Here is a 27,069-nt window from a genome sequence, read left to right on the forward strand (position 1 = left end):
AAACCACACTATTGGGTTATTACTTCGTATATCGAGACCAAGAACAAATACATGTTCATCACGTACCGCGACGATAACGACAAGACGTGCCGACTGGCCGACTTGCCAATGCGCAGCTTTGACTGGCAAACAGTTCTAGGCAATGACAGTGAATGACATTGTAGTTTTTATTTCTTGTGGCTTCGAACATAATAGGTTGGCTGCATGAATCCGTGAAGATTCCTTGGCGACCAGACATCATGGGAAGATGCAGGAGAGGATCCGCAGGTGGACAACAACCGCCGCAGAGCGGACATTAACCGCGGGCTGTCGAAAGCAAGGGATGCATGGAATAATGATAACTTGGGTGCTGAAAAAGGTTCATGTTTCAAATCGATCGCTCCGAAATCTCTCCCCTTTTTTTTTCTTTTGCTGCCTTGGAGCGATTGACTAAAGCACTGACAGCGAGGCCATGTTCACAAGGTGGTCGACATGTTGTGTGTTTGACAACAAAACAGTACGCCACTAGGAATCCAATGTTTTCTAAAGAATTTACATGAGTCGGGCCTTGCCGGGCCCTCACGGGACAGCCTAGCCTACAGTAGCCTACTGCACAAGCATGTCAAATTCGGCAGGAGAGAACCCGGATGCAGTGGCTTGGGTGGCTTGAGAGGCGCACGTTGTTGGGCTGGTGGGTTCCCTGTAATAACGGTCAGCTACCTTGGCCCTAAGAAAAAGCAAGTTACAAAGCGCCCAAAAGGAACCAACACTCACTCCGGGGGACAATAGTAACAAGCAAACAGACAAACAAAACAACAAGAAAAACAAAACCAGGTGGAAAAGTTTTGTAATGAATGAGGTAACCAACCTCGTCAATTACCTCTGCCTGCCCGTTTCGGCGTTCCAGTGCACGCTGTCTCACTCATCTAGTTATTCTTGCCCTCTTTGAAGTGCTTCCGTCCCATCCGTCCGTGCATGCGCGTGCGGGTGTTGTTATTGTTGCGAATAGGACGCAGCAAGGCCTGAATAAGAGAATAAGATGCACCTCTCGCAGCAGGCATGAGTGGCGGGATCGCCCTTGCATGTTCTCGCCTTGTCAGACAAGAAACAGAAGAAGAAGGGGAAAAAAAAAAAAGAAAGACACACCATCTCCTATTGTTCTTCAGGCCATGCTCACCTGGTCTCCTCCGAAGCCGATTCAGACTGTTGCTATTCATCATGGCTAACGGTCGGTTTCCGATGGGCTCCGCGCAAGGTCGCAGAGCTCTCCTATTCATGGCTGGGGTTGGACAACCAGAATAGATAAGGAGTGTCTACCTACCTATATATTTCTTTTCGGGATTTTTGGCTCCCTTCTCATTTCTACCTTCTGTCCCGCCGGTCTTTTTCCAGCTTCTTGGAAAGAAGCAGTCATTATCGCATCAACATAGCGTTTTGACAAAAATCACTACAAGACCAACTCCCATTACGCTGTTTTCTCTGCCCGCCCGCACCCAAACCACTCACAACATCACGTCGCCCACCGGAAATGTCTCAACCACCATATAAGCAAGGTGACCATGGGGCAACGGTCCTCAAGGAGCAAACCACCATAACCCCTTCGACCTGCCCGCCGCAGCCACAACCAGCGCCACCACCCGCATACACCCCTCGTTCCGCTCAACCCCCAATTCCTAGAGTCATGCCCATGCCCATGCACTGCATCACATCAGATCTCCTGGCGAGGCTTTTGACCTTTGCCGCCGATGCAAGGCCAGCCGCCCACGCTGACCAGCATGACTGCGCCGAGAGCATGTCGCCCATATCCATCAAGGTCAACACGGCCGTCCGCGTTAGCCAAAGCGACAACCTGGTCGACATCGGCAGGCCCGACCCGTCGGACATCGCTGCCGCCATCGTGGGCGCCATCGAACGAGCTAGCAGCGCCTCGGCCGGCGTCCCCATGATCGACGGGAATGGTGAGCCGAGGCCGATCAAGATCGACGTCGACGCCACCGTCGAGGTCGGCGGCTCGAGGAACGTCGTCGGAAAGGACGAGTTCCTGCGGGAGTACCTGAGGACCCTGGGCGCCGCCGCCGCCTACAGAGCCAAGAGGAGGCGCTCGTCGTCCGTGTCCGGCTCGGAGGATGACGGGTCAGAGGATGAGGCTGCAGCTGGTGATGCCAGCATGCCGGCCGCCAAGAGGTCACGGAGCACCTGATTCTTTTTCGACGCCTTTTTTTTTGGATTTTTACAATGTGGTTTTTGTTTTTTCTTTTGTGGCTTTTATCGAGCATTGGAAGTATATGACGCTTTTTTTCCTTTCCTTTCCTTTCCTTTCCCCTTTGGACTTTCAGACGCTATTGAAGTTTATAAAGATGGTGTTAATGTTTTATCATTTGCACGGGGCACCGGACAGCATTTTGAGTAAGGAAAGATACCCCCTTTTTTCAATTGGAAATATTTTAGGGATGGGTAGGGAAAGACTGGAATTTCACACAATCATCTTGTGTATCTAACTAGGTATGCAGTCCTACGAACCGAGCCATTTAAACAGACTTGAGTGGCCGTCACGACAGACATCCGAGTGGTTCGACCTCCCAACTCGGAAATAACTCCAAGAATAGATCGTACTTTTGTAACTAAATTTGTGACCACGCGTTGGGATGAAGATGAAATGGGAATTGGAGGGAAGAAGAAAAAAAAGAAAATTTACATATTGAAATCAGGCTCAGGGGCAGGAAACCAAGAAAAACCCAATCCCCGGCCAACTACAAGCTTCTATAAATAATTAAAGACGTATTTCGTTGTAAAGACTCCCTCGAGCTTGCTCTTGCAGGGATCAGTCGTCATATACAGATGTGCCCCCGGATCCCTCCCCCCCCCGGGTATTCTATATGCCAAATCGTGTCATGAAAAAAAAAAGAGAAATTTATTACTCGTTTGCTTCTAGTCCTGAGCCTTGAGTAATATGCCGTCCGTTTGCGGCTCCGAACTGCCAAATTTGGAAAAGAAACCACGCTTCTTTTGCGGTTGCGGGAGCTGCTGCTGCTGCATCTGCTGGACGCCCTTGGGCTGGCGGTCATCGCCCAGACCGACGTCCTCAAACGGCTCCTCGACCGTCGTCGGTTCCGGGCGGCGCTCGTTCATGGACAGACGCGGGCGCGGGAATCGCGACGAGTCAAGGCTCTGCCTTGCGGGGGCGTCATGCTTAGTGATGGGCGACCTCGCAGAGATATCCTAGAGGGGCAGTGAACCATGTTAATAACCGCGGTGTCATAGCAATGAGGGTTTGTGGTTTTTTTTTTTTTTTTTTTTTTTTTTTTTTTTTTAATGTGGAAGGGGATGAAGAAAACATGTAAAGAGAAAGGGCAGACGATGGCGTTGGGTTGGGACTGGGTTGAAATCATACCACTCAGCTTGTATTCGCCAGTGTCGTTGCTCCTCCCACTGTTGATGCTCAAACCTGCAATGCTCGACGACTTGGAACCGACAGTGTCTACCTTGTCGAAGCCGCCAGGTTGCTGTGGTTGTTGCGCCGTCGTTGTCTCCAACTGGGGTCGCTGGTTCTCATCGTTGTGCTGCTTGCGCGCGAACGGATTGCGGATAGTGGGCATTGGCATTTTGAATGGCTCTTGGTCGACAAATATGCCGACTAATAGTGTCTGCTACTTTTGATTATATGCTGTGAACCGGCTGTTTGTGGTATAAAAAAAAAAAGAGAAGAATAAAAAGAAAATGACGTAGTACGGGCTTTATCCGTATCCCAATATGGTTTTGGGTCCGAACAGTAGTAATAGAACAATAGAAGGTTCAAATTTCTAGAATACGACGGCGCGAAGATTGGTGGATTGGAGAAACGGTTGCTGGCTGAACTGGATCCAATAAGTCGACAACAGACAAGATAAACTGCGACAGATGACCTTTTGGAAGAAAGGCTGCGGGGAGGAAGGAATTAAAAGTCTAAATGCTTGAACCGACTGATCTAAACGGCTGCGCGCTAATGTCGGATTTTGTGCTGATCGGTGTGCATGGTACGACACAACGAGTGTGGCAGTGTGGTGCGCCTATGCAGGTTAAGGTACAGACAGGTAGGCGGAGGTAGCGCGCGCCCCTTAAAAAAGAAGTAAGGTGACCACACGCAGGCCAAGGCAGGTTCGGACGGGGTCGATCAAGGGTCGGCTGCAGTTGTAGCCGCTTTTGAGAAAGAGAGACAGAAGATGATGAACAAAGAAGAAAAGAAGGGGAAAAAAAACAAAACTGTATTTGCACTGTGTAGGATCTGACTTCTCCCACTTCTCATACCTGCTAATTTGTCGACTAGAGGATTACGCCTCCGCCACCTTTCCCCAAACGGCTTTTCGTTTACTGCCACAAAGTCCCCTATGATCTCAAGCCATCGCCCCAAAGGCGCCGTCTCCCTTTGGCATCCTGGTTATTTCCGGGGCTTCCAGATTCCAGATTGGGAAAGGAAACGTCATGCCAATGCTGGATAAAGACTGCGAGGTCACATCGATTCGAAATGGATGAGGTGAGAAGGGGACTTGCCTTGGATAGGAGGACCCTGATGATTGGTCGCCCCATATTTCCCGGCCCGTTCGAAAGACGTAAGACTGTGGATATATGATATTCTTTTTTTGTTAGCTGGCAAACCTGGGACTGGGGTAAATGAGGGAATAAATACGATTACGTAGTGGAACTCATAAGAAAATATCTTGACTGTAGGTTGAACGCCAGTTGTAAAACAATTCATTCTTGGTACTGCTAGTGATTGATAGGTCAAGGGCTCGCGTTACTATGTAATGCCATCCATAACCTTACGTATTATTACAGCATGATCCTTGAGCTCGGAATTCGGCTATAGCTCATTCCCTGGTGTGGATGGTAATTAATTGATACTTGCTTTACAATACCCATACATCCAGTTCAGTACTGGCTGATTTGTTTGCGACATCGATCGACAGGTACCCCAGTTCTTACATCCCCTTCCATGGCTGACCTTGCTTACTTCCCCTGAGTAAACCTATCCTGACCACCTTGAGCTATCTTAGCTCACCTTGTTCCCCCGCCCATGCTCACCACGTAGGGGGTAGCTGTTGGTAGTATACTCCTGTCACCGAGATCTTCATTCTGGAGCTAGACACATGCGACCGTTTTAATTGCTTTATTGGATTTGTGATAAAATGTTAATTGCAAACTGGTAGTCGGGTAGGCACTACAGCTAAAATTTTGTGGATTTCTCTCGTCCAACATGGAAGCTCCGCGGTCGGTGTCCGGCATCGGCGGGCCTTGACTAACAGAAAACCAGCATACCCCGCCCATCTTTGCGCCATCAGTTCGGCCCATGACAAAGTCTATAGGAGAATGTTTAGACCATTCCGGAAACAAAAGAAAGAAGCAAAAAAAAAAAAGGTTACGGGGGTTATCTGACATACAAAATCCAACTTGATCCAAGATTAACAGCAAGATGCAGCCCGAAACCAAACCTCAGGAAACCAGCGCCGACGTCAATTCGGGCCCGGCGACGCTGGAGGCGGCGTTTCCGCAACATGCACTTTCTTTAACGTCGCGGGCGATGCACGCCGACGACTACATCAACAGCCACCGTGCCGTCGCCCCTCCGATGCACGTCAGCACCACCTATCGCTACACAGACGACCCGGATAAGCTCACGTACTGGGGCAATGTAGATGTCCGTTAAGCCTTTTGTGCAAATGTTTCTTTCTCCCAGCAACCATCAAAAAAAAAAAAAAAAAATCAAAAAAACCCCTTGCTCACGCCAAAGAAAATCACCAGCCAAACGCTCCCTACGACTCCCACGTGTACTCGCGCGAGACGGCACCCAACACGACGCGGCTCGAGGCTATCCTCACGTCCCTGCTGGGAGGGCCGTCGCTGTCGTACGGCTCGGGTCTTGCGGCCTTCCACGCCATGCTCACCATGCTCAACCCGCGCCGCATCGCCATCGGCGGCGGCTACCACGGCTGCCACGGCGTCATCCGCCTGATGAAACGGCTCACGGGCGTGGAGCAGCTCACCCTCGCCCCCGAGGACCTCGACAAGCTCCAAAGCGGCGACGTGCTGCACGTCGAGACTCCGCTGAACCCCACGGGCGAGGCCCGCAACCTGGAGCACTACGCCTCCATCGCCAAGGCCAAGGGCGCTATATTGACGGTCGACGCGACCTTTGCCCCGCCGCCCCTGTTGGACCCTTTTGCCTTTGGTACTGATATCGTCATGCACAGCGGGACCAAATACTTTGGCGGCCACTCGGATATGCTCTGTGGAGTGCTTTCCGTCAGCCCCCAGCGCAAGTCCGAAGGTTGGTTTGAGAAGCTCTTCGAGGACCGTCTCTTTCTCGGGTCCGTCATGGGGAGTATGGAGGGCTGGTTGGGCGTGCGCAGTCTGAGGACGTTGGAGCTTCGCGTCGAGAGGCAGAGCAGAACCGCAGATGGGCTTGTTGCCTGGCTGGCCTCGCAGACTGGGGAGGATCCAGCATCGCCGCTGGGTGGCCTTTTGAGAAGAGTGCAGCACGCAAGCCTTCAGCCAGAAGCCGCAGACCCGAACTCGTGGCTGCGAAGGCAGATGCCTCGTGGCTTTGGGCCCGTCTTCTCCATCTACCTGGACAGTGAAGATCACGCCAAACGGCTTCCCGGCAAGCTGCACCTGTTTCACCATGCTACAAGCCTGGGTGGGGTCGAGTCACTCATAGAGTGGCGCGCCATGACGGACCCTAACCTCGACAAGGCTCTGCTGAGAGTAAGCATCGGCATCGAGGCGCTAGAGGATCTCAAGGCCGATTTTCTTCAGGGATTCCGCGCTCTCGTAGAAGAGGACAAGACCAGAGGTTGAATGGTAAAACAAGGGGCCATGATCCCCCAGATGCAACGGGCACGTGCAGGGAACTGTAGACATCCTAGAATATTTCGCAGTCTGCCTTGACGGGCACGTAATGTCGCGATCTCCAGCGAGGGCGACCAGTCCATTCACTCGGAAGAGAAATCTTGGAATTATATGTTGGTTAGCGTTACGTTTAGCATCACGAGTTCGAGAGCTATAAAACTCTCTTGTACGAAAGTCACGAAATATAAAAAAAAAGGAACAATTGAAGATGAATAAATTGAATAAAATATATGCAATACAATTTTTCCAACCTAGCGACGAGTCACACTTACATTTTCACCCTTCTCGACATTCAAATCAAGCCCGCTGGCTGAGCTGCCAGAACTTGAAGAGGCTGACAATCGCCCATTCCGGCCCATAGCCAAGGGCGGAACCGCACCATGATCGTCGCCAACGCCCAAGACGGTAACGGCCTCTTCGGGGACGACAGCCACGGCATCGACGGCCTCACGAAGCGAGGCAAGCACGGCTCTCACCCTGGCAAACTGCTCATCCGTCCGCTGCTTGTCCAGCACACACTTGCGGCACTTGACCTCGACGCGGACGACGTCACGCGGGTGTGACCAGCGCTGGTAGCAGCCCTCCCCACGGAGCCCTGCCTCGTAGGCCTTTTCGGCGTCGCACTTGGCCGTCTCTGGTCCCCAGCGCGAGTGGTAGCAGACGCTGAAGATGATTCTTTTGTGCCAGCACATGTTGGAATCTATCGCTTGCGTGCCCTTTTTTCTTTTGCTTTTTTTTTTTTCGTACTGTGTTGAGTAGGTGGTGAGGTGGGTTTGAGGTTTGAGGTTTAATATGTAAAGCAATGTGCTGATTATGTCTCAGCGTAAAAGTTGAGCCAAGTCGAGCTCGAGCAGCTCAGACTCCCTGGTCGATAAATACAGATAATTCTTCCAGATTCTTCGAGAAGGGGGAGGGAGGGCTTTGGGCAGTAGGGGAGTAAGCAAACATCCGCGCGAAGAGTTGACAGGAGGTCCAAGAGTGTTTTATGAGCCACTAATAAATGCAATACCGCATTGTCCCCTGGTCTGGTCCGATGCTTTGTTTGCCGGACGGGAAGAATGGTGATCAATTTCTTTGTTGCGACACCAGGCTATCGTTTGCATGGTCCAATCTTGGGAGCAAACATTCGGCGGTGGAAAGTGTCGGCGGTGGAAAGTGATAGATCGTCTTTCTCGCAAAACCCAGCAAAGCTAGGAACCCTTCAGATAGAGAGACCCCCGGTGGATTTATATCCTTTGGCTACTGAGGCAAAATGGCGCAAAACAAGGTGACTTGTCCTATACATCCTGAGGGGGAAGATGCATTCGTGGCCAATCTCGTCTCAACTGTACCTTTGAGCTTGGTTGCATAGAACTAACCAACAAACATGGCCTCTTCCATCCCATCGACATGACAAGTTGAAGAATTAGTCCCATTTGCGTCTGATGTCTGCGCAGGTGAATGCCCGCACTCGCGTTCGCAGGGGAATTCTTTTTTTTGTTTTTACAGCGAAGTGTTCCGACGGTGCTTCCCGTTACCCCCCTCATGATCCCCTTCTCATGAATTGCATGTTTCTGTTGGAGTAAGAATACCGCTTTCAAGCACTTCGGTAAAACTTGTAGCCCATGCCAGTCTGCGGCGGTTACCCACGGTCGTCGGCCCTTTTTGCTGGCTCCTGCTCACATCCAAAGCATGAGGGATGTCAAACCCGAGCCGAGAGAGTGCTCGTAAAAGTGAGCTGTTTTCATCGTTGGCCATGACGATGCCAATGTCGGCAGCTAGCAGGCACTCCAGATCCGTCGTCGAATCTCCAAAGTATACCGTGGTCTTGGGCTTAGTCTCATCGTCGCCAGCGGATGCCGTTGATCTTGCCTGTAGAGCCTTGAGCTTGTGCAACGATGTCATCATTGGAGTGCCCGCTTCAGCCCCATCTCCCAGGCTGCCAATCTTTCCATCCGCGGTGATCTCGTTGCTGACAACATCGTCGATGACAACGGCGCCGCACTGCGACAGGACGCCCCTGATGAAAGCAGCCGACCAGTTGACCGACAGGATGGACAGGCTGGCGCCGGCTCCGCGCATGGCGGCCACGAACTCGGCAAAGCCCTTGCGCGGCGCGACCTTGCCGATCCGTACGGCCTCCTGCCCCGCAGCGTAGAGGTCATCGGCCGTGCAGCCCTCAAAGAGCTTTGAGTCGGCGACGCGCCCTAGCGACTTGACGTCGACGTGCTGCAGGCTGTGGAGGAATGCGCGCTCCTCGTCGTGCGTGAGCCTGTCCGCCTCGGCCGGGGAGTAGGCAGAGACGTGCGTCTTGTGGTCAGCCACGTACTCGGACACGATCCGTTCCCACGTCGACGTCAGGTCGTGCCGCCGCCGCTTTTGCTGGTGCGAGACGCCAAACTCGCCCAGGCAGCTGATGCTGTCCTTGGCTGTGATTGTGCCGTCAAAGTCGAGCACAACGTCCATCGCGATTTTGTTTATGCAACAATACGTGCTTCCTAGATTCTCAGAATTGAGAATCGATACGGGCTGCCTTGATGTAGGGATTTAGGTTTTTATTATGATTCGTCTGATCAAAGGTGAGAGGAATGGGATTTGAAAAAGGTCCGCGAGTGCTTTCGAGCGCACTAGAGCAGGGCGCTGTGGGTCATCATGGCTCTGCAAACAGTGCAAGTTCGTCGGGCCATCAGGCCATCCACTACATCCTCTGAACTAACGTGCAGAAACCAAGTTTACTTATTTACTGCTGCAAGATCTGATATCAACCTTTACTCAATTTGTCGGCTTTGCCTTATTCTGGTACCATACCACTAGGCTAGCGTCAACAACGTCTGAGCCAGGTCAGCGGGCGTGAGCGCTGGGGAAAATGATACGCTATCAACCCGGCTCCAGTCTGTCTCTCTATCTCTCCCGCTCAAGACTCGAGCGTGACAGCAGTTTTACATAAAAATACAAGCGCTCTCAACGGCAGTTCGAGGTCAAGACAAATCCCACTACGGAACATCCTCCATCTTTATATCCTCCTCGTCCTCGTCGTCTTTCAGCTCGCCTTCCACGGTAGGAGCAACCGTGGCTGGGCCGTCGAGAGAGATGCCGTTGGACCGTTTGGCATCGTCTGTCAGCCCCCAGGTATTCGTGAGGTTGCCTGACTTGTGCAACACGGCCACTTTTTCCAGAGTTTGCCGCAGGTATGCCTCGGGTTGTCGCAGCTCGGCCCTTAGAGTTTTCATGTGATAGTAACTGAACTTGCGGAAAAGCTGGAAGATTTGATCCAGCAGTTCGTTCTCGGGGATGCGCGCTGCCTTGAGCTCCGTCTTCTTCTGCTTGGTGACGACTGGCGGTGGAGCCGCATTTGCGGTCTGGAGAGAGACAGGGGGGAATATGGCATTAGCAAAGAGCAGCTCACCGGCATTATGCGGCATACACTTACAATGAAGCTCTGGTATTTCTTCGATGTGGTAAATTCCGTCGCACGGTTGATGCTGTTCTGGGAGATGTTGGTCTCGTCTTGGAAGGCAACCTTGGCTTTTGGCTTAGCGGCCTCAAGTGCTCTCAGAGCCAGCAAATGATCCGTTTCAGGATTATCCACAGGGATGCTATTCAGCTCGTGCTTGATACGTCCTGCGATTTTGGTTTTCTCTGCAGCTCGAGGTGTTAGTGCACGTCCTAGATCGTGCCAACCGAGCCAGTCGCAAGGGTAGGAGTATCAGGTCTAGGCAGACGTACTCGGTACCGCTTTACGGTAGAATTCCTTCCTCGGGCCCTTTCGTCCTTTACCATAGCCCGACTTCTGTGGTTTGTCGTTACTCTCCGTGTTGCCACGTCCGGCGCCACTGTTCCCACCGGAACCGCTGCTGCTGTTATTGTTGCTGGTGTTGTCCAAAGCGGTGTTGCGAAGTAAATGGGCAGGGATTCCTGCAGCAGCAGCCTCTCGACGAGCGCGGTTCTTCTCCTTGTATTCGGGGAGATCCTCTTCCGAGAATATAAATGTATCTTTGACACTCATTTCTGTTATCCTAAGATCATACTCCTTTGGTATCATCTGATGCGCGCCGATGCCATTGTCAAGAAGCATGCGAAGTTTGATCTGTAGGTGGACAGGTCAGTACCAGCGATACCTCGGCCGTCGGGCAACCGTCCTCGACCCATCTGCTCCCTGCCGGGTGTAACTAACGTGCTGCTCTCCCTTTGCATCGGGTTCATACCACTGCCGGATCTTTCCGACCTGTATGTTGGCATCGTCTGGGAGTTCGGCCCAAGCCTCCCATACGTAATGAGGTACTCTGGCGAGGTACATGTTGTCGTAATTTGGGTCCATTGCGCTCTTGTCGTAGAACTCCAGGTCGCCCGATTCATCCTCCGCTATCTCATCCATGAAAGTTTCCTCCGGGAACTCATCCTTGACCTGAACGGGATCCGCCATCTTGGCAGATCGCGCAAAGGCGGTGTTTGGTGAGGTATGTTCAGATGGGTTATTGATGCCGATGACGACGTGGATGGCGACCAATTTTCGGGACCAATGGGTGGCAGAATACAGCGTCTAACTAGAGATTCAATGCGTGCGGACTGGGTAAGGCAGAATCTCTTCAGTTTCGTTGTTGCTGAGTAGTCAGTAAGCGACAGCAATTATTGACAATTTGATGGACTGAACTAGAAGGCGTTCGATCCAAGTCGCGACTGGAAATTGATCGAGGTTTCCCTTCGAAGCTCCGCATGCGGCCTAGCTTATGATTATGGGTCCGATGACGAAGCTGGTAGCCAATGACACACGAGATTGCCCCGCCACTTCCGTCTTTTTGATCACGCCTGCCTCCTCCCTCGCGCAACAAACGGCGTTTCAAGCATTTGTCAAAGGCAAAAGCAAACAAACGAACAAATCTGATGCGCATCTAAAACTTTACCCAATTACCTACCTACTTGTACTTGATGAGGACGAACCTCAACTTAGCATCCTCGACCCCTCGAATCTGCATCATACTCCATTCCTAGCGCTTCTGGTTCGAATACTTAAAACTATCAATAACCATGTCCTCCGCCGAAGACCAGGATCTTTTGGCGCGTATCGGTCAACTCGCTGGTGGGTTGCTTCGCGAATAGGTTGAGCCCATGATCAAGAAGAGCCACTAATCAATTGTTTGCTCGCACGTACAGGCCAGATAAACCGACACAAAAGCCAACAGGCGGGCGTGGGAGACTCAGTCCCGGCCCTAAATCCTACGCCATCTCACCATTACCATCCCTACCATTGTATGTTCTCTCGGTACGACTAGACAGTGCATCGATTTGACAATTTCAAGCGGCTGGTCATGCCTCCCAATCATGGGGCCGTGGCCGTGGAAGTTATCGGTCGCGGGTAGCCCGTGGTGGACACATTGCGCCGCATCGCCACAGGACACTCATTCTCAACACCAACACCACGAATGATGTTGCTGGCGACGGCAGCAAGAGCGTCACTACTCCTCATTCTGCAACTCTCGCATCAGCCTCGGCTGCTCCTTTCAGTGCTTCCCCTTCCTGGGTAACGAAAAAAGACCGGAACCTCCAACTCATCAACTCGGCAGTGTACGAACGAGAATCCCTGGCGCGGTCAACAGGGGCTGCAGAGGCGAGGCGACAGAAGTTTAAGATGCTTAACCAACGGGAGCGAGCCAAGCTCCTTCGTCACTTTCAGAATGGTAGCGGCCACGCCGCTGTCACTCGCCCTGCGACTAACGCCTCGGCCACACAGTACGAAGTCGTCATTGAGGGGATCAAGTTTCACGTCGCAAAGAATGGCAGCAAACTTGTGAAAGTCGCCGGTAGGTAGACAAGAGAAACGCGCAGTGAATGTGCAAAAAGCTTGTTACTAATCTCGATCAAATTAGATAACAATGCCCCCAAGGCCACCCCCAAGCAAGCCGTAGTCGGTGGTGTCAAGTTCCTTCGGAGTCGCAACGGCAACATGGTCAGACATGATATTGTCAAGGCGCAACGGTATGACCCTCGACCTCCGTCTTGCGGAACGCTTACCAAGAAATTTTCTAGGCAAAACGGCCCGGTCCGCAAAGTTCAAACACCTTGCAGGATATTTTCAACAACCGGTATCTTTTCTATCCCTCTTACGATTCCCTTGAAGATCCGACACTACTCGCCGCCGCGCCATAGTACGGCTACCGTGACGTGGCTCGCTGCTAGGAAATGGGCGAGTATCGAGTCTTGTAGGTACACGACTAACCATGCTGTGCAACCCTCCCCGTTTTATAGGTTCTTGTGCCAAAGGTCCCCTTTGCCGGTATCAGCATGACCCCTTGAAAGTTGCCATTTGCAAGGATTTCCTACTCAAGGGTGACTGCATAGGCGGTAATTCGTGTGATCTTTCTCACGAAGCCACGCCGGAGCGAACCCCTGCGTGTCTACACTTTGCCAAAGGCAACTGCAATAACCCCCAATGTCGGTATACTCACGTGCAGGTAACTCCAGGTTCGCTAGTCTGCCGGGACTTTGGCATCTACGGCTACTGCAACAAGGGCGCCAACTGTGAAGATCGACACGTGTTTGAGTGTCCCGATTTTAGCAACACAGGTCAATGTAAGATCAAGGGATGTAAGCTGACCCACCGGGAGCGGGCGAGCGTTCTTCGCAAGGCGGTAGCCAGCAAGGATGAAGGCGACTCGGAAATGGAGGATGTTTCGAGCGATGAGGACGACGAATCGGTCGGCAGCAATGACGTCGATTCAGATGCCGTGGACGAGTTCCTGGGCGAAGACGAAAATCCCGACGATGATTCTGATGACTTCAAGGAGTATATCCAGCTGTAAACGTCATAGGGCCTTGCGGGGGCCCGTCAGGCGTCGCAGTGCTTTCCTTACTTTTATCCGACTGTCCGTCGGCTCACCAAGTGGGCAGCACTCTTGTCTTTTTGCGCGGGCGTTGGTTAGACAATCATGGCAATAGATTTGGCACAACGGCATGAAAAGGCAGCCTATGGCTGGGATGAAACAATATACGATAAACAGGAAAAGATACACTGAATTGAACGAAATCAAAAATGATAACTACGGGGTATTTATCGTGAATACTGCTAAGTAGCTCCCTACCCAAGTGTCGTCGTGTGTTGTAGCCTCCTAATGCGCGGACTTGTTGCCCAATAGGACTGACGTAAATCTTTGAGCATTACAAGGACTGGATATTAACTAGTATTTGACTTTGGTCAGGCAAGCCAGGATCTACACGTTAATAGAAAATAAATAAATAAGAATAAAATATCCTTGTGTGTTATAATGTAATAGTGGAAGAGGCTTAGCGACCCCACGTGCGTACGTGTTCTGTCAAAGACCGCGTCAGCGGCTAACAAGTGCAGCTTCGGTCAAATCAACGTTTGGTCTGGCTGGCTAAGGTGGATCAAAAAAAAAAAAAAAAAAAAAAACACGAGAATGGATGCTGCCTTTCAGTCTTGTAATCCATGACAGCCAAACAAAAGGAAACGTTCGTCTTATTGCGGCGGGCGCAGCAGCAGCCCCTATTCTCGACCAAGACTCAGCCCAGTCCAGATTCGCCCTATCTTTCTTTGTCCATCAAAACTCGAAACGAAGCATGTCTGCACACCTACAAAACCATCTTCTCATTCTGGAAATGGTCCTTTCTTTTCGCCTCATCCAAACTTCACCTGCAGCCCAAGAACTACTGCGAACTCCATACGAACTACTCAAGCGACGATAGTCTACACACCTTAAGCTTCATCCCCACTTGTTCCTAATCCAGGCTTGATCCAGTACCTACTTGACCTGCCAATCGGCACTTGCACCACTGAACCCCTGAAAACCTGCCATCTGATTGATTGATTGATTTCCTCTTGGGGCCAGGGACGAAAGCCACTAAAATCCCCCACCATCGTTCATTCGGTCATCACTGATTTGACGTGGACGCTACTGGAAAGCGGCTGCTTTGCAGACAGGAACCAAGCTCGAAGAAGAAAGAAAGCAATTAATTAGATCGACATAAATTTTTCATATACTCATCCATATACATATATAATTCCCACTCCCCTCCCCCTGTCGCCATGGGTCTGCGCGATCTGCTGAAAAAGAAGGATGGCATCGAAGCAGATGGTCCCGGTGCCGACAAAGAAACAGTGAACCAATTCGGTGCCCAACACCAAGGGCATCTACATCAACCAGTGACTTTTATCAGGTCCGACACCTTTAACCACGAAATCATACAGCCGCCCGGCGACCCCGCAGCAGAGCAGGAGGGCGGGGGAGACAAGGACAACAGCATGCACGGCGGTAGCGGTAACTTTCTTTCGCCCGACGGCTCCAGGCGCCGCAGCTTCTTCTCGTCCGGGTCGTCGCGGTCGCGGGGCTCGTCGGTGTCGTCGGCGCACAGCCCCACGGCCGACGGCGGCCACAAGGACAAGGAAAAAGTGTTTCGGCGGCTCTCGCAACGTTTGCACCTGGCACGATCCCCGCCCTCGAGCGAAAACGTGCCGCAGAACCTGCCCGAGATCGTGGTGCGGCCTGAGGACGAGGCGAATCCGGCACTCGAGTCCAAATGGGAGGAGCGCGCCACCATCCTGGCCATGGAGAACGAACGCGTCCGGAGCCGGCCGCCGTCCCCGCCCGGCGGCGGCGGCGGCGGCAGCAGCAGTGGTGACGTGTCCAGCGGCCTCGCGCAGATGTCCCTCGGCGACCACGGCGGACCGTCGGGCAGGAAGCGCAGCCCCAGTGCCGTGTCGAGCAAGGCCCTGGACGAGAACATCCAGGAGGCCATTCGCCTGCACGAGTTGGGCGAGCTCGAGCAGTCGACCATGCTCTTCGGCAAACTGGCCGACCCTGAGGGCGACAACAACCCGCTGAGCCAGGTGCTCTACGGGCTGGCCCTGCGGCACGGCTGGGGCTGCCAGCCGGATCCCGAAGGCGCCGTCCACTATCTCTCCAAGGCGGCTTCCAACGCCGCGACCGTCGAGACGTTGGCCCTGCAGGCCGGCATGAAGAAGGGAGGCGCTGCCAAAGGTGAGCTCGTCCTGGCCATCTTTGAGCTGGCAAACTGCTTCCGGCACGGCTGGGGTGTGCAGAAAGACCCGGTAGCAGCAAAACAGGTGCGTTTTCTTTTTTCTTATTCTTGGCCCATGCTTGCGCACCACCAGCACACCCAGGGCTGACCTAGGTGTACTCGGGAGACGAGGGCATCTGCCGGATTGAGACTTAAATTGCTGTATCACTTCTAGTATTACGAAACTGCGGCAAACCTCGGAGACACAGGTACGTTACTTGCTGGCTGCACAAGACTGTGTTTCACTATTATCGTTGAAACGGGGTGCCGCAGCGCAAAGCAAAAAATGAGTAATATCTAATTAGCATACGCCTTCCCTGTAGATGCCATGAACGAGGTGGCTTGGTGCTACCTGGAAGGCTTTGGTTGCAAGAAAGACAAGGTCAGTTGCATCATGTTATTTCCTGTTTCTCTTCTGAGCCTTGCTATGAAATGAACGTTGTTGATCACATCCTTTGGCTAAACTAATTTTGGGATATTCGGAACAGTTTGCATCTGCCAAGTATTATCGTTTGGCTGAAAAGAGCGGCAGCAAAACGCTGGGCAATTCCTGGTACGTACTCTCCCTCTCTACATTTTAGGTGCCCAGGTACCTTACCTCACGCTTCTCTGCACATGCATGGCCTGTTCCCATCGCCCACATACACTTGCCGATTCTAGAAGGCCAGTCGTCTTATGCTGCATGTCACGGGTTCTTTTTGTTTCTCATATTTTATTGTTCCATGGTCCCGCCCGCAAATTGCGCGTCCTTTTATTTATCACCTTCCTCTCCCCCGCTTTCTACAACCATCCACCCCTTTCCTTGAAAGCCTCTTAGGCTCTCCCCTCAGGGCACCACAGCAGGCTTTGGGGTACACACCCCCCTGCGCGGCCACTTTCTGCGGCCTGCATATTTGGCCGCTTACACGACCGATCGTCTGGTTACAGATGACATGCCTGGGCACCCTCTGGTAGGCTGCTTGTTGCACTCTTCTCTGGGGAGTCATCCGACGTTTTCCTCTTGTGTCACAGTGCCCCGGGTTGTTTACCCTTCACCCCCGCCCGCATACGCCTGTTGCAGTTTCCCCAACTGAGTGAGGCCATGCGCTTTTTAAATGACTTGCACCATCACCTCTCGCCTCACTTCATTTCACTGGCTACGAGTCTTTTTGGGGACTTGGTCTCACACATCCGGGCTTTTCGACCCTTTTGTCCATCGAGTGATGGGATGCAGGAGCTGCAGATCAAGATTCGTCAACTTGGCGGGCAGTTGCCGCAAACAAATCCACCGCCCTGCAGTACTTGCGCAGTTGCGCGAGACGTACGATCGTCGCCATCATTCCCTATCACCCAAAAATAAAATAAAAAAAAAAAGCACCACAAAGCCAAGAACAACTAGTTATGCGGCATTTACAGGGCAGCGCAAGGCAGTGTTGGTTACTAACTCACGTACCTGTCACTTTACCCAGGATCTGGAAAGAAAAGTACGATCCAGGCAACGACGGAAAGAAGAAATAATTCCACGGAAAGGAAAAAGTTGATATCAGTTATGCCCCTTACCCAAATGCCGGTAACAGGCGCATTCCAGGGGAATTCAGAGTTGTGCAGGCCTGCTGGTCCTGTTTTTGGGTCCGCGTCCACGGCCGAAACGGGCCGAGGGGCGACCGCATCTCTTTCGAGATACTGGGTCGCCTAACAAAAAGGTCTACAGTAACCCATTTTCGAGGCCTCCCGGATCGTAGTGACGTTTTCCAGTACAGACGCGTAACTGCTCTCGTCTGGCCATGGAGGTTACTGCGAAAAGACATGATCGTGGGGTCTTGTCCGGGCGATAAACAGCCGAGTCGCGGGGGAAGAGGGGGCTTGGGCTGCTGTTAACCTTGGCGAAGAGACCACGGACTTTACGAGGTGTTGTCGGGGGGGTCCAGTATCAGTGGACTGGAAGAAGTACCCAGTCACATACCCAATGTACCTACATGACAGAGGGTTCACCGGCAAGAGCAATAGCAAGTATTCTAATGGTATGAAAAAACGAAGCCGGTTCCGGTTGCAATCACGATTCAGTCACCAAGAAAACATGATGGAAAGCAAACCAACTGCATGTTATCTAGTCGGCACACCTCTTGGTGTGGCTTTCATGAGCTGCAGCGGCTCGCTATGTTTATTTTTCCTAGGTCACACCACTATAGCCTTCTTTTTTTTTATCTGCCCGTCTCCAGATATCGTTGCACGAACCAGAATGCATTGTTTTCCCCCATCCCCACATCGCACTGATAGACATACCAATCCTAATTTACATGGCGTCTTCGGGAAGGGAGCCTGACCAAGCCAACATTGTAGTCGGAAGGTGGGCAGCTTCTAGCGTTGGTCTATTGGTCACTCCCTCCCTCCCTTTTTGTTGTTGTCTGTGACGTTCACCACAAGCCGAAACAAAATCTTGACGTGTAAGGTGAGACACAAATCTCCTACCTGTTCATGATGTAGCCTATCCTTCGCCGCAACAAGCCCAACAAGAAGCTTATTCAGACATAATAAATAAATAAAAAAAAGAATGAGAAAGTTGGAGATACATGAGGTCCTGATCAGCTGAAAGTGGACGTCTGCAGCACCGCGGCACTTGTGAGCACGTGTAGGAAGGAGATGCGTGGGCCCCCCCTTTTTTTTCCCCTCGTTTTTCTGGTTTATTTATCCTATCAGTTTTTTTTTTGTCTACCAGTAGACCTAGGCACCTAAGTAAGACATTATCTCCTTTTCTCCCCCCTTCTATTGATTCTTGGGATGGGCCCCCAGGAGAACAGGTGCATGAACCATCACAAGAAACACCCAACACATGGGTGACACAAAAAAAAAAAAAGTAAACAATAAAAAGTCAAATAACTTGGAAAACAAACAATGTCCTACTTGTAGATCCGCCATTCTGATAGGACATGCGTTTGTTCTTTGGGAGTTTCCCCCCACGAGTGTGACAACCCTTGTGTTTCTTCCTTTTTTCTTCTTTTTTTTGTTGTTGTTGTTATTGTCTGAGACATTGGTCCCATCCCCACCCTCCTCACCTCCCCCTCCCTCCCCGAGGTATTATTGCCCGAGCTGTATTGGCAGCAAACAAAACCCCTGTCGTCCTTTTCGTATCGAAGGATTTTCGATGTTTTGTCATCAATCACTTACTTTTATACGAGTGCACGTATAGTTCGCCCTGTAGAGAATCAACATGGTGTGGACTAATTTCTGACCACAGGTCCCATCCAAGCATGACGGACAGTCCAAAGTTGATGTTCTGAAATCCATACATTGGAATCAGGATTGCGGTCATCGACGTGTGTCAAAACTTGTCATCGTGTGCGCCTCTTCCAGCTTGAAATTCCAAGATCAACATCTGTTGTTCTCGTTTGAGTGGTGAATTGAATAGCTATCTAGGGCCATGTCTCGGTGCCACCAAAGAGGCCAAAATAAAATCCTATTTCGTAAATGTCCGTCACATCCTGTGAAATCCTTGCAATAAACTTAACCAGACACCTTAAATCCCAAAATCCTCCTAAATGCCATTTACCATATATCCATCCCATCCCGTCCATATCAGTGTCATCCGTGCTATGCTGAATACATCCTGTCTCCGGCAGACTAAGTTCCGAACTACATCCTAACAATACCATAAAAAAGGCAAACACCCAAAACAAACAAAGATAAAACAAAAAAAAAAAAAGCAACAAAGACCAAAAGCAGATAAAAGCAACAACAAATGCAAGTCGCTTTGCTCGCTCGCTAGACCTCGTGAACTTCATGTCAACCATGATCCGCGAAAGCATTGATACGTTCAGTCATTCCAACCAAACGAGGAAGCGAACAAAAAAAAGACGCAAACTAGTCCCACGGGGGAACCGAAAAAAAACAAGCTTGAGCATATTGTGGGTAAAATCTCGGTGCGTGAGCATCATGGGAACGGTCTGTGTCAAGAAGGCCAATTGCGTTTTGTAGCGCGGGAGCGCCGTGTTCAAGTTTAGGCATAAATGTGGGAAGAATGTAGATATCGATGATAAAACATGCTCGCGCACGTGGGTGGCTAGTAGTGTATATGTGCAAACTGAGGCTTCAAATGCCTAGTAAGAAAGAAGATAAGACGAAGACGCTTGGTGAAAGGCGAGCGACGAAAAGGAGGAAAGCACGCGGGCTTGATTCGCTGTCATAATCGTATGGGCATGAATATAGTCGTCGTGATGCAACTGTCGAGCCGTAAAAAAAATAAAAAAAAAAAAAAAAAAAAAAGAAGACGAAAAAAGGGCGAAAAAAAAACAAATTTCCGATCGTTCGTGATGCATAAAAAGCAAGATTCAACCGTCGTGGGGTTCATCGCGTGTAAATCGTTCGGTTCATTCATGTGCGTCGTTGTCGTTACCAACGGGTTGGCACGCGTTTTGGTTGCACTCAGCCACCATCTTGACAAATGTCTTGACCACATCCCGAGGGATTTGATCCCAGAGAAGTGACCGGGTGTAGACCTCGGCCTTGTTGCTCTGAGTAGCAGAAGCGAGAGCCTCGGCGAGGTTGCGACGACCTTGGCTGGTGGACCTCTCGCCATCTTCAGGAACAGAAGTGTGGAGGAAGCCGTCCGACATCATGCCGTCGTACTGTGCTGCAGTCATGGAGAACAAATGCTCCTTGGTCTGCTCGGCTGTAGGCTGCGTTAAGAAGTCAGAGAGGTCTCCAAGCATGCTCGGCACAACCCCATCAAGGCCGGTCGCAGATACTGCGGGCGCTGATGATTCGGGCCACGAGAGAGAGCCGGAAGGCTGGGGAAGAGATGGCATGGCAAAGGAGGATGTCGTCGGTTCGCTGATGCCGGCATCTTTGATGACGTTGTGCAGGATGGTCTCAGATGCGGCGCGTACGTCTTCAGATACGCGGGGGATGCTGGGCATGGAGCGGCTTGAGCAGACCAAAGCGCCGACGAGGAACAGCATAAACAGAACACCGCCCTGAGTCGTCGGCTTCTCGGTTTCGGTGTGCGTGTTCGAGTCCGATCTCCTGGAAACGACCAACTGGGAAGCCTGGGCCTTGCGGGGTGTCATTTCTTGCTTCATCTCTGGGACAACAGCTTGATCAATCGACGTTGATTGGAAATCTCCCATGTATCCCATATGGTCCCAGTTGTTCTCCACGTTGATGCCATCCAGGTCGCCTTCGAAGGTTCCGGGGAAGCTGGAGGTAGCAGCTCCCATGCTAGACATGCCTGAGGACGGAGACGTCTCGGAACCCTCCAGGTCCTGAATGTGCGTTCTCAGGCATTTGACTTGTCTGCGAAGCTCGCCCGTCTCCTCAATGTTTCTCCTGACAAGCTCTTCATTGTCAAACTCGAGGGCCTGCATCCTGGCCATCATCTGCGAGCGCTCGGTGTGCATCTGCTGCAGGGTAAGCCGAAGGTCTTCCAACTCCTCCTCAAGGTTCGAAATGACAGCGGTGTAATGCTTCTTCTCGACCTCGAGCTGCTCAGTGTGCTGCTTCTTTCTCTGTCTCGAATCGAGTGCCGCCTGTCTGTTCCGCAACAGCCGCTTTTGTTGTTTCAGCTCCTTGACTTCTTGCTCGTCCGTCGATTGGGAAATGAGCTGGTCGATGTTGGCGAGGTTGCGCTCAGCAGGGATGTCGAAGCGCGCATTCTTTTTGCGAACCCCGTCACCCTTGCGAAGCTCATTATGAGAGCGAATGCCCGGGCTGTCAGGTCTTGACTTCTTGTTCATCCCCATGTTGCCAGACCAATGTTCCTTCTGTGGCGAGGCAGGACTTGAGCTGTGGTTGTTGACCGAGGAGAACATGGCGACGTTGTTGGTAGGATTGCTGAAGGGGATGGGACTGCGGAGAAAGCCCGAGCCTGGGTTTGAATCGAATTCAACCGGCAGGCCGTCAAAGGTCGCGGCCGTGACGGTAGACGCAGGTGTGCTGTTAGCCATGGTGACCCAGTTTTGTTGCTGCGGCATAAAAGACTGATGTTGAGCCTGCAGGAAAGGGTTGGCGTTTTGTGGTTGTTGGCTCATGAACGGGTTGTTGGTGGGGAGCGACTGCAAGTCGACAGAAGGCCAGTCTTCCTGTTTGGGCGAGAAGAGGGAGGACCCAATGGCGAAGGATTCTCTCCTGCTGTCGGCCAGGGCAGGCGACATATCGAGGCCGGAGTCTATTGCGCTCTGATCAATGATGCTGTCGTCCAACACACCTTCGTCCTCTTCGTCGAAAAACTTTTGCTGGGCATGTGCGGTGTCTACCGTGAGGGCCGATGGCCTGTAGTAAACGGGCATTTGAAATGTGGAAGCCATTGTGAATAGACTTCTGGATGATTCTGTAGAGCTGTCAAAATGATGGTGCACCGCAATCTGTGTGCGTGCAAGGTCGATGATATGAGTTATGTATGGTCTCTTCTGATAGCAGTGTTAGTTGCTGTGTATATATATATATATATCCAAGCGGTGAGGACCACGCTCTGCGGGGATGTGTGCCACTTTTTCTTCTTCTTTTATCGTCTGTGATGGGAGAAGGGGGCTTATACGGCCAAAACGCCGCGAATCCGGGAGGTGGAACTCACTTCTCGGGGGTTGCTGCCCAGGAAATGATATTAGGTGTAGTGGTTGAATATGAGTGTGGATCTCCTTGTCCACTATATTGCTGAGTATGATGTGATGGGAGTGATGAATGGGAATGGAGGGAAAAGAACATTTTGTACGGGCTGCTTCTCGGACAGAAGTGAGGGTAATAAGCAGACTAAAGAGGATCAACACACGGGCTTCTCGCAAGAGTCGACCGAGCAAGTGGCTGGTGTGGTGGGTGGGGGACACGGGAACGTGGAACGTGATGGCTTGGGAGAGGGACGGGCTGTGAATCGGCGCTACCTCTACTAAGGAAGCAGATGCTGAAGAAGCAAAAGAAGGAGAGACGGGAGAAAAAAATGATCTAGAAAAACAAAAAAAAGTATCACTAACTCACAAACTTGTTCGCGTAAGGGACCGAGCGGAAGTGGCTGGCAAGGCGTGCTTGGACTTTTGGCGCAAGCAAGAATTTTTGATGGTGTCGTTCACTGTCTTGGGCTCAATTATTAGAGTTTGCGACGATGAAGGCGGGAACGGAACGGGCGTTGTCTGTTCGTTGATGGGATGGCTGCAACCCAAGAAAAAGCAGAACAGATCAGAAAGATTTATTAGACAGACGAGATTTACCTTTTTATGAGATGGTCGGTAAGAGACCACCGGGTTAATATGTACGTGCGCAGTAAATCCGGAGAGAAGTTGCTGCTGCTGCTGCCTCTTTGTCGTCGATGCAACGATCTAAAGAAGCGATGGTGGGGGTGGATGACCAAGATATGTGATCTTGACGGGGCTTTTGTGGGATGGGCGGCCGAGGTGGTTTTGTAGATTTTAAAGCGAGGGAGGTCATCAATTCTCTGGGTTACGCCATAGGTAAGCTACCGTACTGCTCCAGGTAGTACCTGAGCTGATATCTATCTCCCCCAGGTAATAGCCGGGAGACAGGCCGGGTCCGTAGGTACCTTTTGGCTTTGGGGTTCGAAAAAGAACAAGAGCGTCAATCGCCTTGTGTGGCTCTCTACCTCAGTCGCTCCTGACCCCTCGACGGGCGTGTAGCAAGGACAGACGGACACCCCTCTGTCCGGTTTGCACTAGAACCAAGTGCCAAGATGACAAGGGGGTGCCCCTGGTTCTTCCTTTGTGGACTACACCCAGGCTTCCTTTTCGGTGCCGTAGACGAAAAGTGACCGCTAGCTAGAGTTTGAAGACCATATTATTGATTGGTCGCTTTTTTTTTAGTCTTTTATTTTTCTTCCTTTTTCGGAGTCGCTAACTTTTTGAGAGCACAGGTCGGGTTTGACGTACGGAGTAATTAGCTTGCGCAGTGTACAGGACAACGAAGTGGAGGAATTATAGGACGGACATCCCTACTGTGGATGGCGGCAATGTTCGATCGCAAATGGGATGCGGAAATGTCTTTTTCCACTTTCAAGATCGTAACCTAAATGAACACTTGCTGTTTTTTTTTTTTCCTTGACCCAATTGAACAGGATGACTGAGGTGAGTGACTACTTGCTGTCGTTGTGAACCAAAGCATATGTGAGTGATTACTGTACAGAGACCCAAGCAGACCTTTGTCCTGCCTGTCTCGTAACGTTAGGCTCAAATTGGGGATATTTTTTTCATGCTCAGGCACGGCCTGACACAGTCTGGCCGTTGTAAAAGGTTTCTCATACAATGTACCAAAGAAGCCGAGCAATCAATGACTGTCAACCAGGGTCATTTTGTGACGAGCCAAGCAGAGCGACCGAATAGAAAACCTTCCTTGGGGCTTTGGGTTGGTGGTATGTGGGTTAGAGGGGAAAAGGTTGCCAATGAGAGAGCACAACAGCGAGCTAGCCTCTCGCGGGCTGTGTTATGGCTTCTACTGAAGACAAGCGGTGAGACGGCCAGGGCAAGCAAGCATTGAGCTGGCCGGTACTCCGTTAGCCCATTAGGCTCTACTGTGTAGAATTGATGAATTAATTCATCCCCATAACTAACTAAGAAAAAAAAACCCCCCCTAATTAAAAAAAAAAAAAAAAATCCAGGAACGCTCGATATATCGTGTGATGAGGCCGATGATGCTGGCCATTGGACTGCAACTTGCAGCAGTTCTAGACCAACGGTCGCTCGGGGTTGATGTCCGCATTTAACGAAACAACCCCCTTTTCTTGCTTGTGCTGATGACTTCAAGAATGAGTAAAGCAAAGGCTTGCAACGTTCACTCGCCCCAGACATCAGATTGGGCAGTGATGACAGTCTCCTGATCACTGGGCATCGATACCCAAACGTGCCCTTGGAATGCGGTGAGTGCAAAGGGTGAACCAGCCGGAAAAGCAGCCGGAGAGCGTCTCACAGCCGCGGTCCAGTCACGGGCCACGATATGGGGACGAGAGTGGAGGGGAGGATCGACCTGACTGAATGACTGACTTTTGCTGGTGGGTGGTACGCAAGAGTACGTTAGGTTTGAAAGCTCAAGCTTGGTTGGTATGGGATGTACGATGCGGTGCTTGGGCCCCACCAGATTTGAGGGACTTCCATCGGGTCATCAGTTGAGGTACCTTGCAAGCTATCTTGGCTACCAAGGCTACCTAGAGCTTCCCAGAGTATCACAGGTTGTAGCAGGTAACCATGACCACTTTGCTAAAAATGGTAACGGCGATACGGCAACTGCACAATGCAATCATGAAGCTTGCAAGCCATGTTATTCGTTCTTCCTATCTCTATCTCTATTTTCCTCTTCTTTCTTCTTCTTCTTCATCTTGTTCTTCCTGCTCTTCCCGTTCTTCTGTTTTTATTTTATTTTATTTTTATTTTCCTTTTTTAGCACTCGAGATATTCCACTGCATACATACATGGATGTCTGTTTGCTCGTCACATGCCGCTTTGCCCGTCAGGACCCCAAAATTCCTTCTTCCTTCCCGATAGATGCATTCCATTTTTCACCCAGGGTCTCCAGGCTTCTCTTTCCGATGCCCCGATTACCTTATAAAACCCCCCCACTTTGCCCCGCCCCGATCGCGATAAACCCAATGTGATTGCCGGATTTATCTGATGTGAGGTCATTCGACCCATTCTAAAAGGAAGAGGCCTCAAGAAACAGTGAGAAGAAAAAGGCGGTGGCTGGTAACATCTCCCGTTTGAGACGAATCCACCAGGTCGCATACAAGCGGCCATTTCATCGTCGCCCAAAAAGCACCAGATTCGCGCCCAAGTCTCGATTACTATCTTTATTCATCCTACGGTGTGTTTCGTGTTTCGCGTTTTCTTTCGTTGCTCCTCTTTGGCATGTCTGGTTCGACGCGTTGCGCGGTCATTACCCGACCAGGGGGGGAAATTGAAATAAATAACACCAATAAGAGTAGAGAATAAGAAAAAGACAAAAACATCAAAGGCCTTCGAGACGCTTCCTCCCGCCCATGCCAAGGAGATCAATACCTATTCTGGTCCTTTCTTTTTCCGCTTCATCCGGTCTTGGGCTTCCAATCGGGCACACAGCCGCGGAAATGGCGGTCGCGAATACAAGACGAACTACTTGCCCTGGAGAAGGGACGCGACAAGCCGTATCTGGAGGCCTGGCCTGACCCAGCGACATTGGTTGCGTCCCAGCGTCTGCGCTGCCATCGCCAGTCGTCGACTAGCCCATGACGCTACTGGCTTCCCGCGGCTATTCATCTTTTTCCCCTTTTGCACATCCGCCGACCAGGCCACTAATTACCAGTAGTAAACTAGTTAACCAGCCCCCGCGAAGATGCATTGAAAACTTAGCTTCCTTTGTCAACTAGCAAGCCTGGTTCTGGGGGACAAAGGAAAAAAAAATTACTAGAGTTTACCACTGCGCATCCGGATGAGATTGGGGACGCCGAGGGTATCCTCGTCCAAGCTGCTATTCGAACGCAGAATATGCGAGTTTCTTTTCTTTTTTTTTTTTTTTCTCGCCGGCATCGCTCTTCAGAATTTGACTGAATACCTGGGATATAGCTCCTATAGAGCTGTGCCATCTTAATGAGTCACCGACGCTGACTTACAGGCGCTGGGAAGGGTATCCTTTCGCATGTTACAGGGTCCCCTCCTTGAGGCTGGATTGACATGAACTTCAGATGTCACCAAGAGAAGGGCGACCAAAGCTTTGAACCACACGGCAGTATGGAAGCTTGTGCTCATCTTGACTTGGTTCACTGCCCTCACCCGCCACAACTGTCTCTGGTAATGCGGCTGTGAGACAGGCTGGTCATTTGTGAGCCTAGCCTTGCATCAAGTACTGCCTTGATTGCCGTCGTTGATTTTGCCCCTCGGCACAATCATATATCCTCACCCATGCCATTACTTGGTCAACAGCCAACCATTTTTACTAAACACTACCAGGATATTCCGTCCCGGTTTCGGAATTTGCATTCTGATGATCCTCGAGGCAAGCTGGGGATAGCCAGCTTTCCCAAATGGAAGAATCCATACATGAGCACTGGGCTGAAAACCTTAAACATTTCTTTTCAAGCCCAGCCGTTGCCGGCAGCTGCCTACGATGGCGGTGAGATGCTCGGCTTCGGGGATGTACTGAGGTTCGCTTATAAGCCCTAGCGTCCCATGTCTTGCTCCAACATGGTCTTTGCGGAAGGAAGTGATGATCCTTTACCGCTGATCGGAAAGGCATGGAAGACATCTTTTCCGAGCACACGGC

The 27,069-nt window shown here is 51.2% G+C and overlaps 12 protein-coding genes across 12 annotated transcripts; 6 read left to right on the forward strand and 6 right to left on the reverse strand.

The window, feature by feature from the left end:
• Positions 1-1,507: 1,507 nt before the first annotated feature.
• On the forward strand, positions 1,508-2,179 carry PpBr36_00379 (uncharacterized protein; the record flags this gene model as incomplete). The annotated part of the gene is made up of 1 exon (XM_029887572.1): positions 1,508-2,179. One exon carries the CDS (start codon positions 1,508-1,510, stop codon positions 2,177-2,179), a length of 672 nt encoding a protein of 223 aa, XP_029750639.1.
• Positions 2,180-2,907: 728 nt separating this feature from the next.
• Positions 2,908-3,581, reverse strand: PpBr36_00380 (uncharacterized protein; the record flags this gene model as incomplete). Its single annotated transcript, XM_029887573.1, has 2 exons — positions 2,908-3,198; positions 3,315-3,581. 2 exons carry the CDS (start codon positions 3,579-3,581, stop codon positions 2,908-2,910), a joined length of 558 nt encoding a protein of 185 aa, XP_029751410.1.
• Positions 3,582-3,925: 344 nt separating this feature from the next.
• Positions 3,926-4,585, forward strand: PpBr36_00381 (uncharacterized protein; the record flags this gene model as incomplete). Its single annotated transcript, XM_029887574.1, has 2 exons — positions 3,926-4,039; positions 4,283-4,585. The coding sequence occupies 2 exons, from the start codon at positions 3,926-3,928 to the stop codon at positions 4,583-4,585; spliced, it is 417 nt and encodes a 138-aa protein (XP_029751409.1).
• An 828-nt stretch (positions 4,586-5,413) lies between these two features.
• PpBr36_00382 (uncharacterized protein) lies at positions 5,414-6,810 on the forward strand (the record flags this gene model as incomplete). The annotated part of the gene is made up of 2 exons (XM_029887575.1): positions 5,414-5,654; positions 5,744-6,810. Coding segments are annotated over 2 exons (1,308 nt in total), but the record flags the coding sequence as incomplete, so codon positions are not given.
• A 64-nt stretch (positions 6,811-6,874) lies between these two features.
• Positions 6,875-7,553, reverse strand: PpBr36_00383 (uncharacterized protein; the record flags this gene model as incomplete). Its single annotated transcript, XM_029887576.1, has 2 exons — positions 6,875-6,961; positions 7,134-7,553. 2 exons carry the CDS (start codon positions 7,551-7,553, stop codon positions 6,875-6,877), a joined length of 507 nt encoding a protein of 168 aa, XP_029751411.1.
• On the forward strand, positions 7,242-7,518 carry PpBr36_00384 (uncharacterized protein; the record flags this gene model as incomplete). The annotated part of the gene is made up of 2 exons (XM_029887577.1): positions 7,242-7,418; positions 7,468-7,518. 2 exons carry the CDS (start codon positions 7,242-7,244, stop codon positions 7,516-7,518), a joined length of 228 nt encoding a protein of 75 aa, XP_029751406.1.
• Positions 7,554-8,397: 844 nt separating the features above from the next.
• Positions 8,398-9,306, reverse strand: PpBr36_00385 (uncharacterized protein; the record flags this gene model as incomplete). Its single annotated transcript, XM_029887578.1, has 1 exon — positions 8,398-9,306. One exon carries the CDS (start codon positions 9,304-9,306, stop codon positions 8,398-8,400), a length of 909 nt encoding a protein of 302 aa, XP_029751405.1.
• A 527-nt stretch (positions 9,307-9,833) lies between these two features.
• PpBr36_00386 (uncharacterized protein) lies at positions 9,834-11,263 on the reverse strand (the record flags this gene model as incomplete). The annotated part of the gene is made up of 4 exons (XM_029887579.1): positions 9,834-10,199; positions 10,271-10,479; positions 10,567-10,927; positions 11,015-11,263. The coding sequence occupies 4 exons, from the start codon at positions 11,261-11,263 to the stop codon at positions 9,834-9,836; spliced, it is 1,185 nt and encodes a 394-aa protein (XP_029751408.1).
• A 602-nt stretch (positions 11,264-11,865) lies between these two features.
• Positions 11,866-13,637, forward strand: PpBr36_00387 (uncharacterized protein; the record flags this gene model as incomplete). Its single annotated transcript, XM_029887580.1, has 5 exons — positions 11,866-11,917; positions 11,992-12,087; positions 12,138-12,638; positions 12,705-13,037; positions 13,300-13,637. 5 exons carry the CDS (start codon positions 11,866-11,868, stop codon positions 13,635-13,637), a joined length of 1,320 nt encoding a protein of 439 aa, XP_029751407.1.
• A 1,241-nt stretch (positions 13,638-14,878) lies between these two features.
• PpBr36_00388 (uncharacterized protein) lies at positions 14,879-17,367 on the forward strand (the record flags this gene model as incomplete). The annotated part of the gene is made up of 5 exons (XM_029887581.1): positions 14,879-15,916; positions 16,046-16,079; positions 16,194-16,252; positions 16,359-16,423; positions 17,319-17,367. The coding sequence occupies 5 exons, from the start codon at positions 14,879-14,881 to the stop codon at positions 17,365-17,367; spliced, it is 1,245 nt and encodes a 414-aa protein (XP_029751414.1).
• Positions 17,368-20,213: 2,846 nt separating this feature from the next.
• PpBr36_00389 (uncharacterized protein) lies at positions 20,214-22,148 on the reverse strand (the record flags this gene model as incomplete). Its single annotated transcript, XM_029887582.1, has 1 exon — positions 20,214-22,148. The coding sequence occupies one exon, from the start codon at positions 22,146-22,148 to the stop codon at positions 20,214-20,216; it is 1,935 nt and encodes a 644-aa protein (XP_029751413.1).
• Positions 22,149-25,922: 3,774 nt separating this feature from the next.
• PpBr36_00390 (uncharacterized protein) lies at positions 25,923-26,066 on the reverse strand (the record flags this gene model as incomplete). The annotated part of the gene is made up of 1 exon (XM_029887583.1): positions 25,923-26,066. One exon carries the CDS (start codon positions 26,064-26,066, stop codon positions 25,923-25,925), a length of 144 nt encoding a protein of 47 aa, XP_029752414.1.
• Between the last annotated feature and the right edge of the window lie 1,003 nt (positions 26,067-27,069).

Source organism: Pyricularia pennisetigena, chromosome 2 (genome assembly GCF_004337985.1).
Source record: "Pyricularia pennisetigena strain Br36 chromosome 2, whole genome shotgun sequence".
Classification (NCBI taxonomy): Eukaryota; Fungi; Ascomycota; class Sordariomycetes; order Magnaporthales; family Pyriculariaceae; genus Pyricularia; species Pyricularia pennisetigena.